General features: G+C 42.0%; 2 protein-coding genes across 2 annotated transcripts; both read right to left on the bottom strand.

The window, feature by feature from the left end:
- Positions 1–461: 461 nt before the first annotated feature.
- LOC128317028 (microfibril-associated glycoprotein 4-like) lies at positions 462–3,463 on the bottom strand. Its single transcript, XM_026911300.3, has 6 exons — positions 3,409–3,463; positions 3,065–3,080; positions 2,652–2,897; positions 2,394–2,490; positions 1,663–1,830; positions 462–754 (listed from the first exon to the last, which is right to left on the bottom strand). Exons 2-6 carry the CDS (start codon positions 3,065–3,067, stop codon positions 462–464), a joined length of 807 nt encoding a protein of 268 aa, XP_026767101.3. The 5' UTR covers positions 3,068–3,080; positions 3,409–3,463.
- Positions 3,464–9,255: 5,792 nt separating this feature from the next.
- LOC113524914 (microfibril-associated glycoprotein 4-like) lies at positions 9,256–12,109 on the bottom strand. The gene is made up of 6 exons (XM_053229830.1): positions 12,021–12,109; positions 11,675–11,694; positions 11,240–11,485; positions 10,982–11,078; positions 10,273–10,440; positions 9,256–9,796 (listed from the first exon to the last, which is right to left on the bottom strand). Exons 2-6 carry the CDS (start codon positions 11,675–11,677, stop codon positions 9,504–9,506), a joined length of 807 nt encoding a protein of 268 aa, XP_053085805.1. The 5' UTR covers positions 11,678–11,694; positions 12,021–12,109; the 3' UTR covers positions 9,256–9,503.
- Between the last annotated feature and the right edge of the window lie 4,509 nt (positions 12,110–16,618).

Below are 16,618 nucleotides of genomic sequence, written 5' to 3'. Positions count from 1 at the left end.
CTCCTCAAAGAGAGCCCAGCGGGAGCGGAGAGTGCGCAGCGGTAAACGCTCGCAATGTGCGCAGCCGGCTCCCTCGAGAGCCGACTGAACATGCTCCGCTCCCAAACAGGCAACGCACAGACTGTGTGTATCCCCGCCCGTAATAAATCGCGGACAGGGAGGAACACACGGCCTGAAGCGCTGCCCGCTCTCGCCCTTAGTCTTAACCTTGGCTTTAGGCATGCCAACGATAAAACACCAAAAGACAAAAATAGACAGACAATAAACACAGAGCGCTTGCTGAAAACAGGAAGCTAACGCGGGGCTCGCCGCTCGGGCTTTTATGCTTCCGGGTCGCTACGTCACCCCGCCCGTGACGTCTCGCCCATCCATTGGACGGATTAGACACGTGATTCAGAGCGCGGTCACGCGGGGGCGTTCCCATAGCGTTTCGTGACGCAGCTCGAGTTCCTGAAGGGGAACTAAAGACTTTCAAGATCTTCCAGACCCATCCGTCTGATCTTCATCACGATGGTCTTCAGAGAGTAGTAGTAACCTTTCCAGGACTGCCACATGATCCCTGTGTATGCCGAGCCCACATTCCCGTATTTGTACAGGCCATTGGGGTTGGCGAGGTGGCATGTCCAAGAGTAATAGCTGTACCAGTATCCTGCACTGTACCAGAATCCTCCACTGTTAGTCTCCGCACAGTATCCTGTATAGTCTCTGTCAAAGGTTGAAAAATTCCTCCCATTCACGTAGGACAAAGAATCTCCTGGAAAAGATAAAGCATGGGACAGTGTGAAGGACAAACAAATCGAACCTTCTGTAATAACTCAAAGATAATGTAAAGAAAAGAAAACGTAACACTTTGTTTAGATAGTGCTATGCTGACAAATCAAACCTGTCAGGTGACTGTCACCAAACAACCAGCTGCTTAAGTGGATTTTCTGAGCCCCAATTGTAGTTCCACTGTAGTTCCATGTAGTTCACGACCCCAAGGTTATATACTTTGTACTCATGTTCAGAACTTATTAGACATGAGATACTAAATTGGGGTCATGAAATCGTAATGTGTGTGCAGGACATTTATTATTTAACCCTTTGCTGTAGAGAAAACATGTCCACAGTGTGAAGGATAATCTGACCGAGCGCTCATCTGCTACGCTTTCATAGAAACTTTATTTTATCCATAAATTATTCACTCCTTGAGTTAAGCCTTGGCTCTGATTAAGATGTGTCTCCTCCGATGTCCTCTATGTGAAAAGAAACATTTTCATGGATTTTAATGGGATGATATAATGAGTTAATTAACATTGTCATGCTTGCATATTTAATACTGGCCTTGAATGACATCCCATAGTGTGTGTGAGTGTATTTACAGCCAGGACGTAAATTTCAGCATGACATATTGTGGTTACATCAAACTGTCAGACAGTGATTCTGGACTTAATACTGCTCCTCACTCGAGCCGATATCACTAAAGAAACATGCGCTTAAGTTCAAGATCAGAATCAAGTGTAACTGAGACTCGCCCCTGTTTCAGACAAACTCCCACATGCCCCCACACGTGTAGCTCTCACATAATTTCTGAATAGCGCTTAAGTCTGTAGTTATGTCTGAGGTCTGAATACTGATGTGTGTGATTTCAGGATTAGAAATGGTGTTTACTAATTTGCTCACCTGCTCCTCCATTGATGTAGCCACCGATATTCAGCCTGTAATTGCTGGACTCTGGGTCGATGTAGAAACTTCTGTACTGGGCGTAGGCGCTGCCTTTCTCAAAATCCTCCATGTCCACTCTCAGCTGATACTTCTCCCTGTACGTCATCAGGAAGATGTTCTCCAGACCTGTAATTTATAAAATGAAGAGATTAATAATTTCACATAGACACAGGTGGTGTTGGAAGAACTTGAACTTTACACAGTTTCTGCAGTGAGGAGCAATGCTCTGCTCTGTCTCTCTGACATCACTCAGACATCTTTCTGTGTTTATTATTCTTTTATTTATTATATATGAAAAACAGTCTGCACATACAAAAAAAAATGATACAACACAAAATAAGACGATGTGTTGTATCAAATGTTATTTTATAAGCTGCAGAATAATGAGTATATAAAGAGTGAAATTTGCGGCGATTAATGTGATCATTACAACTAGAATTATTCATATATTGGCAATTTACTAAACTCCTATTAGATTTATTTCAATGCTCGCCATATTCTTATTATATCATTGCTTTTGGCCATTTTTAATTCATTCATTCAATCATTCATGAAAAACCTGTTTCTGATACGTCTATTCAAGAAAAATCTGGCAAACTCAGAGGCATTGACTACACGTAGGCCATCAAGGCTGCTTTGATGAAATGACAATGTTCCTATGATTACAAATTGCCACAGTGTTCTCTCACCTAGCCAGTATTCACCCTTGGCGTCACCAAATCCGTTCTTATATTGCTCCCATGGCCGGTAGAAACTCACATTGCCGTCGATTCTCCTCTGAATCACCTGGTTGGTGGATTATACATCATGGTGCACACATGAAAACAGAACATTGAGAAAAAAGAGTACATTTCAGAAAACCCTGAAGCAGACAACCTGTCACCTCACATTTATTTACCATTACAGTGTTTTCAAACAGCCTTAAACAGATTCATGTTCTCACTCACAGTCCATTTCTCTTCGTCATGCCCACCGTTCTCCAGGCAGCCCATATCACAGTACACCTCCACGGGTTTATTAGGCCCTGCTGGGTAAATGGTGTACACTCCACTGGGAACAGAGGCGTTCTTCTTTACGCTTATCTTTAGGTTGTAAACATCCTCACAGTCCAGTGGCAGGGACGCGTTATAGGCAGGAACCGAGTGGACCAGCAAGGACAACGCAACCATCAGCAACAGCAGCATGACTTGATTCTGTAATAACAGTAATAATAATAATAACCATCATCATCATCACCTATATGTATATAGCACATTTTAAGCATTTTAAAGTAGACAGTCATAAATGTATAAATATTTATAAAGATAAAAAACATTTTTTAAATAACAGATTAGAAAAAGGCAAGAAATGACAAACTCACCATATCTGTGAAGATTCTTTCCAAAAAAAAAAAAAAAAAGGTAAAAATAAAACAAAATTATAAATAAATTACAGGCAAATAGTTTTCTGTTCTCAATCATATTCCAGCATTCTGAAGAATTTTGAAATTGCTTGTTTAAAGTGTGTTTGAATTTTTTAAATTTTAATGATTAATCAGTCATAATATAACTTAATAATAATACTACTAATATTTTAATTTTCAAAAGTGCATAACGTAAATTGTTTCTGTATTTCCAATTACAGTTATAAGCATAACTGTTAAAACTTAATTATTCATTATATTTATTTGTTAGCAGTAATAACTTGCATTGTTACAACACTCACCTGTGCTAACTGTAGTGTTCAGAAGTCACATTAGTCAGCTGCAAATTGATACAAAGGCAACATTTGCGTCTCTTTTATATTGTTCTGTTACCAAAAATCCAAACCCTCCTCTGTAAGAGGCTGAGCTGAAGGAATTATGAGGTTTGACAACATTTTATGAGACAGCATCACCATTAATATGCCATGTGATTTATTGTAGCACAACTACACTTTAGCTGAGATTCTGGTTCATCTGCATTTCCGTCTTATCTTGAATTGTGCATTTTTTTTTAATTAGAAAGTTCTCAAGTTAAACCATGGACAAAGTAACATACTTGCATACTAACATATACTATACATACAGCCCGTCTGGTCCGATCCCACAGAAGAGGTGCTGTAGCACAAACTGCTGAAAAAGTTAATGCTGCTCTGATAGAAAGGAGTCAGAACACACAGTGCAGTGCAGCTTGCTGTGTATGGAGCTGTGTAGCTGCAGAGCAGTCAGAGAGCCCATGCTGACCCTGTCCACCACCGAAAGCACCTACAATGGGCACGTAAGCAGCAGAACTGGACCATGGAGCAATGGAAGAAGGTGGCCTGGTCTGATGAATCACGTTTTCTTTTACATCATGTGGAAGGCCGGGTGCTTGTGTGTCAATTACCTGCGGAAGAGATGGCACCAGGATGCACTCTGGGAAGAAGGCAAGCTGGCGGAGGCAATGTGATGCTCTGGGCAATGTTCTGCTGGGAAACTTTGGGTCCTGGCCTTCATGTTAATGTTATTTTGACACGTACCACCTAAGTAAACATTGTTGCAGATCAAGTACACCCCTTCACAGCAATGGTATTCCCTAATGGCAGTGACCTCTTTCAGCAGGATAATGCGCCCTGCCACAGTGAAAAATTGTTCAGGAATGGTTTGAGGAACATCACAAAGGGTTCAAGGTGTTGGCCTCCAAATTCCCCAGATCACAATCCGATCAAGCGTCTGTGGGACGTGCTGGACAAACAAGTCCGATCCATGGAGGTTGCACCTCACAACTTACAGGACGTAAAAGATCTGCAGCTAATATCTTTGTATCAGATACCACAGCACACCTTCAGAGGTCTTGCTGTTTTGGTGGCACAAGGGGGACCTACACAATATTAGGCAGGTGATTTTAATGTTATGGCTGATCGGTGTATATAATATCGCAGCTCTAGGGTTAACACACTTCTGGTTTTCACCCGGACACTCCTTTTTTTTCTTAGCCTGACTGTAGGGTTTAACTATCACTTGTCTGATTTTTGCAGCTCTCCTGAAGTGATCCATCCTGATGCCCTACTTCTGGTTGGAGTTCTCATCAGTTCAGATCGCTTGCTGCTGCTGGGGGTGGCCCCACGTGGACGGCCAGAAGATCATTGGGATTGCTGGGAATGGTGCCACTTAGATCTCATATGGGGAGTTGTACTGTGATGGCTTGGGACTGTGATTGCTGTTGTGGCTTAGGGGCTGCATTGTCACAGTGGTGGAGAATGCGGGCATGAACACAGCACCTAGCACCAAGATGGACACTGTCTTCCAGCAATTCCGAAGAGAGGACGGCCATGGGCATATAGGGAGCCTGGAACCCCAGGGAGATGGTGGAAGTCCTGGAGTCAGCGGTAGCCACCCTAGAAATCGGCAGGGGCGAACGACGAGAGTTTTCCTGGCCCCCCATGGCGAGGCGACAGGATTTGTACTGCCCCGGGGTGGGCAGACCCAGCCAGAGTCACTCCGCTTATCGGACGCCTCGCAACGAAACCATGCTTACCGAGCCAGACCCCGCCACCGCTCCTCGATGTATGGAGAAGCCATGGCCCACAGGATGTGCCCTACACAAAGTGACCCCTCCCAGTCTGCCCAACATCCCTGTTAAGGTCAAAGGCAGCCCAGTCTCGGCCCTCCTGGCCTCCCTCTGGGAGCACCCTGGCCCGTGCTTCCATCCGCACATCTCCCAAACTCAATGGCTCCATGACCGGCTCCAGTAAGTTCCAGCGGCCCACATTGATGTAAGACACCAGGCGAAGGAGTGGCCACTCCTCGTGGGGATCATCCCGGAGCTCCCCGTGCCCCTGATCCTGGGCCGAGACTGGCCCGGACACGCCACGGCCAGAGCCCCGAAAGCGCCACGGAAGAGGAGAACCAGGATGACATGGCCGAGGGTCCGGCAGGCCCGCATGGCCCAGGGTGAAGGAGACGCTGGGGTGACCTCAGCAGGTGAGACCTCCATCCCCACAGTTGGGTGGAGGTTGGCGGGGGGCCCTTGGGGGCCCTTGGGGGCCTGCAATACCCTGGGAAAGCTGAAGGACTGTTTCCTATGGCCTGGAATGGATGCGGAGGTCCGCGCCTTCTGCTATTGGTGCCTCCAGTGTCAGAGGACAACCCCCTATAAGCCTGCTCTTGCACAACTCATCCCTTTCCCCATTATCGGTGTCTGCCCTGGGCCACGAGTACATCTTGGTCATTGTGGACTACGCCACCCACTACACAGAAGCAGTTCCACTTCAGAAGGCCACCTCCCGGAACATCACCCGTGAGCTCCTATTCCTTTTCAGCTGCATGGGAGCAGGCAAGGACATTGTCACCGACCAAGGTACGCCCTTTATGTCCAAACTAATGGCAGATCTGTGTTGGTTGCTGCAGGTGAAGCACCTGAGGACGCCCATCTACCACCCCCAGACCAAAGGGCTGGTAGAGTGATTCTATGAGACACTGAAGAGGATGCTCCAGAGAGTGGTATGCCCATCGTGAGGGAACATATGGAGGCTGCCCAGCGAGAGCAGAAGAGGGCCTACAACCATCCGGCTCAGCCTCGTGAGTTCCAGCCTGGCGACAAGGTCCTTCTCCTTCTTCCCGATGCCTCCTGCAAATTCCTGGCTCAATGGCAGGGCCCGTTCAAAGTCCTGTAGAAGGCGAGCCCTTCAACTACCGCCTGCAGCCAGGTAAGCGCACAGACACACAACAATACCACTTGAACTTGCTCAAAAACTGGACTGATCCTGTCCCTCTTGTATCTGTGTTTGTGAGCCTTTCCACAGAGCCGTCAGAGCGTACATTGGTCCACCAAGGAGAGGAGCTCATGCTGTCCCAGTGCCAGGAATTGTCTGAGCTGGTGGACAACATGACGACATAAAGACCCCACCAGGAGTCGTGCTCTGACAGGGCAATTGAGGAGGAGGTCAGCCAGATGCTCCAAGACGGTGTCTTTGAGGAGTCAACCAGCCCCTGGTCCAGCCCCATTGTCGTGGTGCCCAAGCCCGACAGGAGCATCCAGCTGTGTATCGACTTCTGGAAGCTGAACCAGGTTTCGGAATTTAACAGCTACCCCCTCCCTAGGGTCGACGACCTGGTGGAGTGACTGGGGAGGGCCCAATTTATTTCCACCTTCAACCTGAACAAAGGTTACTGGCAGGTGGCTTTGAACCCAGAGGCCATACCCAAGATGGCTTTCTCCACCTTCTTCAGCGAATGATGGACGTGGTCCTATGGCCCCATCGCCAGTACGCTGCGGCCTGTATTGACAATGTCGTAATTCATTCCTCCACCTGGCAACCTGTGCCATCTTAGGGAGATCCTAGGGGAGCTCTAGAAGTCTGGGCTGACCGCCAACCCCAAGAATGCCACCTGGGACTCACGGAGGCACAGTACCTGGGGTACAGCATCGGCCAGGGGCTCCTGATGCTGAAGAATAAGAAGGTGGAAGCTGTGCATGAGTACCCAAGACCCATCACCAAGAAACAGGTACGTGCGTTCTTGGGGTTGGCTGGTTATTACAGATGCTTCTTGTCCAACTTCTCCTTGATTGCCTCTCCCTTATCAGATCTCATCAGGAAAAGCCAGCCGGAGTCGGGAGACTGAGCGAGCCTTCAAGGAACTGAAACAGGTGCTGATGGGCTCCCCTGTCCTTTGAAACCCCAAATTCAACCTCCCCTTCATTGTTCAAATGGATGCGTCGGAGACAGGACTGGGAGCCGTCCTTTCACAGATCTTTGATGGGAGGAGCACCCGGGCTTCTATGCGAGCTGAAAGCTGACCCCCCCATGGAGAAGAAATACGCTGCAGTGGAGAGGGAGGCTCTGGCCATCAAGTGGGCCATAGAGGAGCTGAAGTACTACCTGGCCGAACTCCACATCGCGCCGCTGCCACAACCCCGAGACGACACCCACCTTACCAAGCTTCACCAGCTACCAGCACTTCACCCCCACTTTATTCCTGCACCACTTTGAAAAATAAAGAGCATGTTCCCAACATCACTGCCTCTTGGTGTCTGTGTTCAGCCTTCCAGTGATCTCGCATTGTTACAGATTTATATTCATGCTGTAAAGATAGAATAAATTATTAATATGTGTGTATTAATATGTTGTGACAAACAAACCTGTTCAAAAACAATCGTCTTATTCTGATGCAACATCATTCACTTAAATGTTGGCATCAGTGAGATGTGAGTTCAGTTTCTTCTCAAAGTTGTTTGTAAGGACTGAACATTAATTAACATTGTGTGTGTATTTGTTTATCACTGTACTGTAAACAGTAATAAACTAAACAAAGTTAGTATTTGGTGTGACAACTCTTTGCTTTCTAAAAAAAATATCAGCCATCTCAGGTGCGCTTTGTGCAGTTTTACAAGGAAATGTGTTGGTAAGTTTTACTGCGTATGTTGGAGAATCTGCTGCAGTTCTTCTGGAAACTTGCACACGCGTCTTTTATTGCAGCAGAATTGTAGTTTTGTCTGAAATGTGGCCTATTACATAATATGTGGTTTTCTTTCCTGACATACAAACATTTTTCTATAACATTTAATTTTCTGTTGGAAAAGTAATGTTTGGAAAAATAAAATACTTTGTGCTGACTCAATAATGCAGAAGTCATAAACATCTACAACAAAACTTGTACTAAAAATAGAGTGTCTAAGACTTACATATATAAAAATTATACAGGTGTACAGTCAGATCCATAAATATTATTAGTTATTTTAGCTGTCTACAACAGGATACTGGAGTTTAAATTAAATAATGAATATGAGCTCAAAGTGCAGACTTCCATCCACATCGGGTGAATGGTGTAGAAATTACACCAAAAACACTTTTTATAATTGGTCTTCCCTTTTTAAAGAGACAAAAGCAATTGGACAATCAGCTGCTCAGCGGTTCTGTGGCCAGGTGTGTGTTATTCCCTCAGTATTTCACTTACAAATAAGCATATAAAAGGTCTAGAGTTGTACAAACACATATTTTGTAAAAGAAATACAAAAGAGAGAATGGCACAACTGAGATGTTACAGTGTGATGGTATGTTGTCTTTCAGACATCGCTGATGTGATACTTCAAGGTGATATGATTTGATTTTTGTGTTTATAGGCAAGGTGTCTTAACAAACAAGCATAACTTTCACATCTAATACCAAGGAAGTTCCGAGATTTCCAGTGATTCATGTCTTCTATGCACTCATGCAATGAACCGATAAACTTTTGTTCATCACATGCTAAGCGTGTAGAACAGTATGTACAGCTGTGTGTCATCTGCATACTGATGAAAGCAAATGTTAGGTTTATGGATAATAATCAGGCACTAAAGACCCAGAATTGAGGCTGGGTGCAGAACAACATGCTCGAATGTGTAAATACCCAGTGCACCATAATAATGTTGAAAATTTTCATTAACACCTTATAACTTTTTTTGTAGTTTTTCATCTTAAAACATATTTATTAGTGACTATCATGTATAAATCAGTAAACAAATTGTTGTTAAAAATGAAGAATGTAAGACTGGACTCAGACTTCATTTGCTGAAAGTTTATTTCGTTCTATAAATAGGAATTTCATTGCTTATAAGAAGTACAAAGGAAGCAACATTTGATTGATTAACATATTTTAAATGTATACCAGAAACAAAATACATATTTAAAAAAGGAAACTAATAGAGTTGAGAATCAATAGATTTGAGGATATTACAGGAGGGATATACCACAGGATAAACCCAAAGACTGAAGATTAGGATTAATTGATTAATTGTCTTGCCATTTTACTGAAGCAGCAGTTAGAGATATTATACTTATTCCTCTCTATTCTACTCTTCTAGCTTTCTAGGTCTGGAAAGCTAAAGACTTTCAAGTTCTTCCAGAGCCATCCGTCTGATCTTCATCACAATGGTCTTCAGAGAGTAGTTGTAACCTTTCCAGGACTGCCACATGATCCCTGTGTACGCTGAGTTCACATTCCCATATTTGTACAGGCCATTGGGGTTGGCGAGGTGGCACGTCCAAGAGTAATAGCTGTACCAGTATCCTGCACTGTACCAGAATCCTCCACTGTAAGTCTCCGCACAGTATCCTGTATAGTCTCTGTCAAAGGTTGAAAAATCCCTCCCATTCACGTAGGACAAAGAATCTCCTGGAAAAGATAAAGCACGGGACAGTGTGAAGGACAAACAAATCGAACCTTCTGTAATAAGTCAAAGATAATGTAAAGAAAAGAAAAAGAAAAAGTAACACTTTCTTTGGATAGTCCTATACTGACAAATCAAACCTGTCAGGTGACTGTCACCAAACAACCAGCTGCTTAAGTGGATTTTCTGAGCCCCAATTGTAGTTCTACTGTAGTTCCATGTAGTTCACGACCCCAAGGTTATATACTTTGTACTCATGTTCAGAACTTATTAGACATGAGATACTAAATTGGGATTATGAAATCGTAATGTGTGTGCAGGACATGTTTTATTTAACTCTCTGCTGTAGAGAAAACATGTCCACAGCGTGAAGGATAATCTTCTTTATGAAGTTCTCTGGATGTAGTTCACAACCCCGAGGCTACTGAATACTGATGTGTGTGATTTCAGGATTAGAAATGGTGTTTACTAATTTGCTCACCTGCTCCTCCATTGATGTAGCCACCGATATTCAGCCTGTAATTGCTGGACTCTGGGTTGATGTAGAAATTTCTGTACTGGGCATAGGCGCTGCCTTTCTCAAAATCCTCCATGTCCACTCTCAGCTGATACTTCTCCCTGTAGGTCATCAGGAAGATGTTCTCCAGACCTGTAATTTATAAAATGAAGAGATTAATAATTCAGATAGACACAGGTGGTGTTGGAAAAACTGGAACTTTACACAGTTTCTGCAATGAGTAGTAATGCTCCGCTCTGTCTCTCTGACATCATCTTTCTGTGTTTATTATTCATTTATTTATTATATATGAAAAACAGTCTGCGTTTACAAAAAAAATTCAAAATAACACGATGTGTTGTATCAAATGTTATTTTATAAGCTGCAGAATAATGAGTATATAAAGAGAGAAATTTGCGGCGATTAATGTGATCATTACAACTAGAATTATTCATATATTGGCAATTTACTAGACTCCTATTAGATTTATTTCAATGCTCGCCATATTCTTATTATATCATTGCTTTTGGCCATTTTTAATTCATTCAATCATTCATGAAAAACCCGTCTCTGATATGTCTATTCAAGAAAAATCTGGCAACCTCAGAGGCATTAACTACACGTAGGCGATCAAGGCTGCTTTGATGAAATGACAATGTTCCTCTGATTACAAATTGCCACAGTGTTCTCTCACCTAGCCAGTATTCACCCTTGGCGTCACCAAATCCGTTCTTATACTGCTCCCATGGCTGGTAGAAACTCACATTGCCGTTGATTCTCCTCTGAATCACCTGGTTGGTGGATTATACAACATGGTGCACACATGAAAACAGAACATTGAGAAAAAAGAGTACATTTCAGAAAACCCTGAAGCAGACAACCTGTCACCTCGCATTTATTTACCATTACAGTGTTTTCAAACAGCCTTAAACAGATTCATGTTCTCACTCACAGTCCATTTCTCTTCGTCATGCCCACCGTTCTCCAGGCAGCCCATATCACAGTACACCTCCACGGGTTTATTAGGCCCTGCTGGGTAAATGGTGTACACTCCACTGGGAACAGAGGCGTTCTTCTTTACGCTTATCTTTAGGTTGTAAACATCCTCACAGTCCAGCGGCAGGGACGCGTTATAGGCAGGAGCCGAGTGGACCAGCAAGGACAACGCAACCATCAGCAACAGCAGCATGACTTGATTCTGTAATAACAATAATAATAATAATAACCATCATCATCATCTATATGTATATAGCACATTTTAAGCATTTTAAAGTAGACATATAATAAAACAATCCACAGCCATAAATGTATAAATATTTATAATTTATAAGATAAAGGACTTTTTTTAAATAACAGATTAGAAAAAGGCAAGAAATGACAAACTCACCATGTCTGTGGAGATTCTTTCTAAAAAAAAAAAAAAAAGGTAAAAATAAATCAAAATTATAAATAAATTACAGGCAAATAGTTTTCTGTTCTCAATCATATTCCAGCATTCTGAAGAATTTTGAAATTGCTTGTTTAAAGTGAGTTTGAATTGGTTTAATTTTAATGATTAATCAGTCATAATATAACTTAATAATAATACTACTAATATTTTAATTTTCAAAAGTGCATAATGTAAATTGTTTCTGTATTTCCAATTACAGTTATAAGCATAACTGTTAAAAGTTAATTATTCATTATATTTCTCCATTAGCAGTAATAACTTTATCCATTGTTATGACACTCACCTGTGCTAATTGTATTGTTCAGTCACGTTAATCGGCTGAAAATTGATATAAAGGCAGCATTTGCATCTCTTTTATATTGTTCTGTTACCAAAACATTGTTGGCAAAAATCCACAGCCTTCTCTGTAAGAGGCTGAGCTGAAGGAATTGTGAAGTTTGACAACATTTTATGAGACAACATCACCAATGTAATGATAAGATTATAATGATTATTCCATGGCATTCCATCAAAATGTAAACCAATGTATCCATGCCATGCTTTCACACAGAGTTTATTTTAATGCCATTTTTATTTATAACAGCACAAAGAGAATTGCCTATTTTTACAGCCACGTGATTTACTGTAGCACATCTACACTTTAGCTGAGATACTGGTTCATCTGCATTCCTGTCTTATCTTGCATTGTGCATTGTTTTTCTTTTTTAATTAGAAAGTTCTCAAGTCACGCCATGCTCATAGTAACATACTTGAACAAACAAAAGGGGCTAAACTTGTAAATAGAATGAGGAAATGACAATGAGTTAATAGAGTTACATACACAGTAGGCTACAAAATGAATACATTCTACTTACAGAGCTGCATTGACTCCATGTCTAAACCCTTCCATTTCAATTTTATTTATATAGAGCTTTTAACACTAGGCTTTAGTGTTAGCCAGTTTGACTGGCCACTGGTTTAATTCAAACATCAATAATTCTGTAGTTAATGTCATCTTGGACCATAATGTTTACTGTGTGTGGAATAAATCAGTTCAATGGCTAATATTATTGCACATAAAGGGGGTTTGCAAGCGTGTGTATTATCTTCACTCCTGTTTATGATTTTCAGGGACAGGCTAACAAGATGCAGCCAAGGCTGGAGAAATGTTCAGTATGGATGGATAGAAGTAACGCATCTGTACTTCACAGCATAGCTCAAACTGCATCATCAGGTTTGTAGATGATACCACTTTAATGGGGCTCATCAACAACAACACCAACAAGACAGCAGAGGTGGAGCAGCAAGTGGACTGGAGTCAGCTCAAAATTCTGTCTCTTAATGTTGACACAGCAAAGGAGATGATTTTAGACCAGTGTGCACCACTCACCACTACTCATCCATGGCTCTCCTGTAGAGACAGTGTTGACCTGTAAGTTTCTTAGACCTAACCTTGTCTAAAAACACCATGTCTAAGGCCAGAACAGCTCACCAGCACCTCCATTTCCTACATTGACTGAGGAGAGCTAGGCTTCCCCTGACACTCTCACCACATTTTACAGAAATGTCATTGAGTGAGTCCTCACCAGCTGGAGGACTCAACTGCAGTGCATCAGACCTCAAGATCCAGTATCCACTGCCTCCAATACAGAACATTCAATTCATTTCAATTTTATTTGCATAGTGGTTTTAACAATTAACATAGTCACAAAGAAGCTTTACAGAAATAAATAAATTCTGAATATAAATTTTACATTTATAAATTTATCCCTACTCAGCAAGCCAGAGGCAACGGTTGCAAGGAACAACTCCTTGAGATGATATGAGGAAGAAACCTTGAGTCTAGTTTCTCTTAAGATTTCTTCCTCATATCATCTCAGGGAAAAGCTCCCATCCTCATCTGGGTGACACCAGATAGTGCGATTATAAATAATTCCCTTCTATAACTGTGTACTACATGGACAAATCATGCAATTGGGTAACCAGGAAATTCTTTATAGTTTTAACATGAAGTCTATTTTATTGAAGTTCAACTGTTCACTGATGGAGACTTCAGTGTAAAATTGTTCATGGAAATTGCAGTCCTAAAGCTATCAAAGCAAAACTGTTTGTATCAATTGCAGGTACCATCCACAGCAATCTCATGTAATTTTTAGGTTTCCAAGTGATGAGAACTCCAACCAGAAATAAGGCATCAGGGGGCAACAGCATCCAAACATCTCAGTTCACCAAAACAGTCTATGCCTGTGAACCCTCCAGACCTGCTCCTTTACCTAAGAAAAAACAATTCACAAAAGGCTTGACTAAACGAATATGTTTTCAACCTAGACTTAAACACTGAGACTGTGTCTGAGCCCCAAACGCTAAGTGGAAGGCTGTTTCATAACTGTGGGGCTTTGTAAGAGAAACTTCTGCCTCCTGCTGTAGTCTTCAGTATTTGAGGTACCAACAAATAGCCTGCACCTTTTGATCGAAGTAGGCATGGCAGATAATAAAAGACCAGAAGTTCACTCAGGTACTGTGGCGCGAGACCATTCAGTGCTTTATAGGTAAATAGTAATATTTTATAAACAGTGCAAAATTTGATTGGGAGCCAATGCAGTGTGGATAAGATAGGGGTGATGTGGTCATATCTTCTGATTCTAGTAAGGACTCTTGCTGCTGCATTCTGGACTAACTGGAGCTTGTTTATGCTCCTACTGGAACATCCAGACAGTAAGGCATTACAATAATCCAATCTAGAGGTAACAAAAGCATGAACTAGTTTTTTTGTATTGTGAGGTGGCATTATATTTCTTATCTTAGCAATATTTCTGAGATAAAAGAAGGCGATCCTAGTAGTATTATCTACATGAGCTTCAAATGAAAGTCTGGAGTTAATAATCACACCAAGGTCTTTTACTGCTGCAGATGATGAAACAGAAAGACCATCCAGAGTTATTATGTAGTCAGAAAGCTTACTTCTAACTGCATGTGGTCCTAGTACAAACACTTCTGTCTTGTCAGAATTAAGTAAAAGGAAGTTAATAGGCATCCAGTGTCTAATGTCTTGTACACATTCCTCAACTTTATTAAGCTGGTGTCTGTCATCTGGCTTTGCTGAAACATACGACTGTGTCTCATCAGTGTAACAGTGGAAGCTAATACAATGCTTACGGATAATTTTACCCAGAGGTAGCATATATAGAGAAAAGAGCAGTAGGCCTAAAACAAAGCCTTGCGGGACACCAAACTTTACCTTAGTATGAGAAGAGAAGTCACCATTTATGTTTACAAACTGATAACGATCAATCAGATAAGACCTGAGCCAGGAAAGGGCTGTTCCCTTAATGCCTACTACATTTTCTAGTCTATTGGGGAGAATAGCATGATCAATGGTATCAAAAGCTGCACTAAGGTCAAGCAGCACCAGCAAGGAGACACAACCCTGATCAGAGGTCAGTAGTAGGTCATTTACCACTTTAACCAGCGCTGTCTCTGTGCTATGATGAGGCCTAAATCCTGACTAAAACATTTCATGAATGTTATTCCTATGTAAGTATGAGCATAGCTGCTGTGATACAGCACTTTTCTAGGATCTTGGAGATAAAGGGGAAGGTTGATATTAGCCTATAGTTGGACAGCTGACAAGGGTCGAGGCCAGGTTTTTATAATCAGGGGTTTGAAAACTGCTAGTTTAAATGATTTAAGTACATAGCCAGTGCTAAGGAAAGTATTGTATTAGTATTACTTTTAGAAGAGATTTGATTGCTTCTGGTAGTATCTGTTTGAAGAAACATGTAGGTAAGGGATCTACATTATCTAGAGTGTAGTGGAACGTTGACGTTCTGAAGAAACGTAGGTAAGGGAGCTACATTGTCTCGAGTGTAGTGGAAAGTTGACTCTGAGCATTCAGTTGCCTGATCAAGTTCTATGTGGTCAGACGGTGACATATACCACAATTCAATTTCTTGATTCAGCAGAGCCACTAGTACAGTGGCTGACCCCTCCCATCCCTCCCATAAACTCTTCATACCTCTGCCATCCAGCAGAAGGTACCAAATGTTCTGCTCACGCCTACCAGATTCCACAACAGCTTATTTCCCCAAACTGTCAGGACCATCAATAATAAACTGCTGCTACCTGCCTCTCTCAGAATTAATGGTCACCTCCCTCATCATTAAACACTAGCCACTAATCATCCCTGTTCCCTTACATTGTTCTTTCTCATTACCACATTCACAGGTACATACTCAGGAATGTCACTTTGTGATGTCCACCTATACCAGAATTACCAGTCATACAGGTACAGCAACTCAGGGACTTTTATGCTGATAGTGGTGATAACCACTATACTACTGTTTATACAGTATGTTGTACTGCTTATCAATTATGTTGTGTTTTATACTGCATTTAATATATTGTCCTCAATGTATAGATCCCTCCTCACCATCTATTGTCTTGTCCATTGTGCACTGCAACTTTTGTTTTCTAATTTTGCACTATGCATTGTTGGATGTGATCACTGTAATCTATCATTTCTTGAATATATTGTATACTTATATATGCTTAGAATGACACTAAAACACTTTAATCTCTAATCTCCTATTTGTAGATATGTGTTCTTTAGGCACTATCCTAAATAAACATCTGATATGCACTTGAATGTTTTGCTGCTGAGTGTGAAAACAAGTCTGAGGCCATGGTTCTCTCCCTAGTGGAGGAGTATCTTGAGATATTTGTTCACAGGTGATGGAAAAAGAGAGCATGAGATTGACAAAAAGATGCTACCATGCTACAGTGGTGGTGAACAGGAGCTCAGTTTTCAAAGAAAGCTCCCATTTACCGGCCAGTCTACAGCCCTATCCTCACCTGTGGTCACAAGCTGTGAGTAGTGCCCAAAAGAAAAGTTAGCATGGGTAC

Source organism: Pangasianodon hypophthalmus, chromosome 26 (assembly GCF_027358585.1).
Source record: "Pangasianodon hypophthalmus isolate fPanHyp1 chromosome 26, fPanHyp1.pri, whole genome shotgun sequence".
NCBI classification, from domain to species: domain Eukaryota; kingdom Metazoa; phylum Chordata; class Actinopteri; order Siluriformes; family Pangasiidae; genus Pangasianodon; species Pangasianodon hypophthalmus.
Note: the sequence above shows the minus strand (reverse complement) of the source record. Positions and strands in the feature narration are given on the sequence as shown.

Bases quoted from the DNA above. Each gene is read 5' to 3' on its own strand.
- LOC128317028 (XM_026911300.3), bottom strand. The intron at 2,491-2,651 runs GTGAGTGAGAAC...TCCACCAACCAG, and splicing joins ATGACGAAGAGAAATGGACT to GTGATTCAGAGGAGAATCGA. The intron at 755-1,662 runs GTGAGCAAATTA...TATCTTTTCCAG, and splicing joins CTACATCAATGGAGGAGCAG to GAGATTCTTTGTCCTACGTG.
- LOC113524914 (XM_053229830.1), bottom strand. The intron at 11,079-11,239 runs GTGAGTGAGAAC...TCCACCAACCAG, and splicing joins ATGACGAAGAGAAATGGACT to GTGATTCAGAGGAGAATCAA. The intron at 9,797-10,272 runs GTGAGCAAATTA...TATCTTTTCCAG, and splicing joins CTACATCAATGGAGGAGCAG to GAGATTCTTTGTCCTACGTG.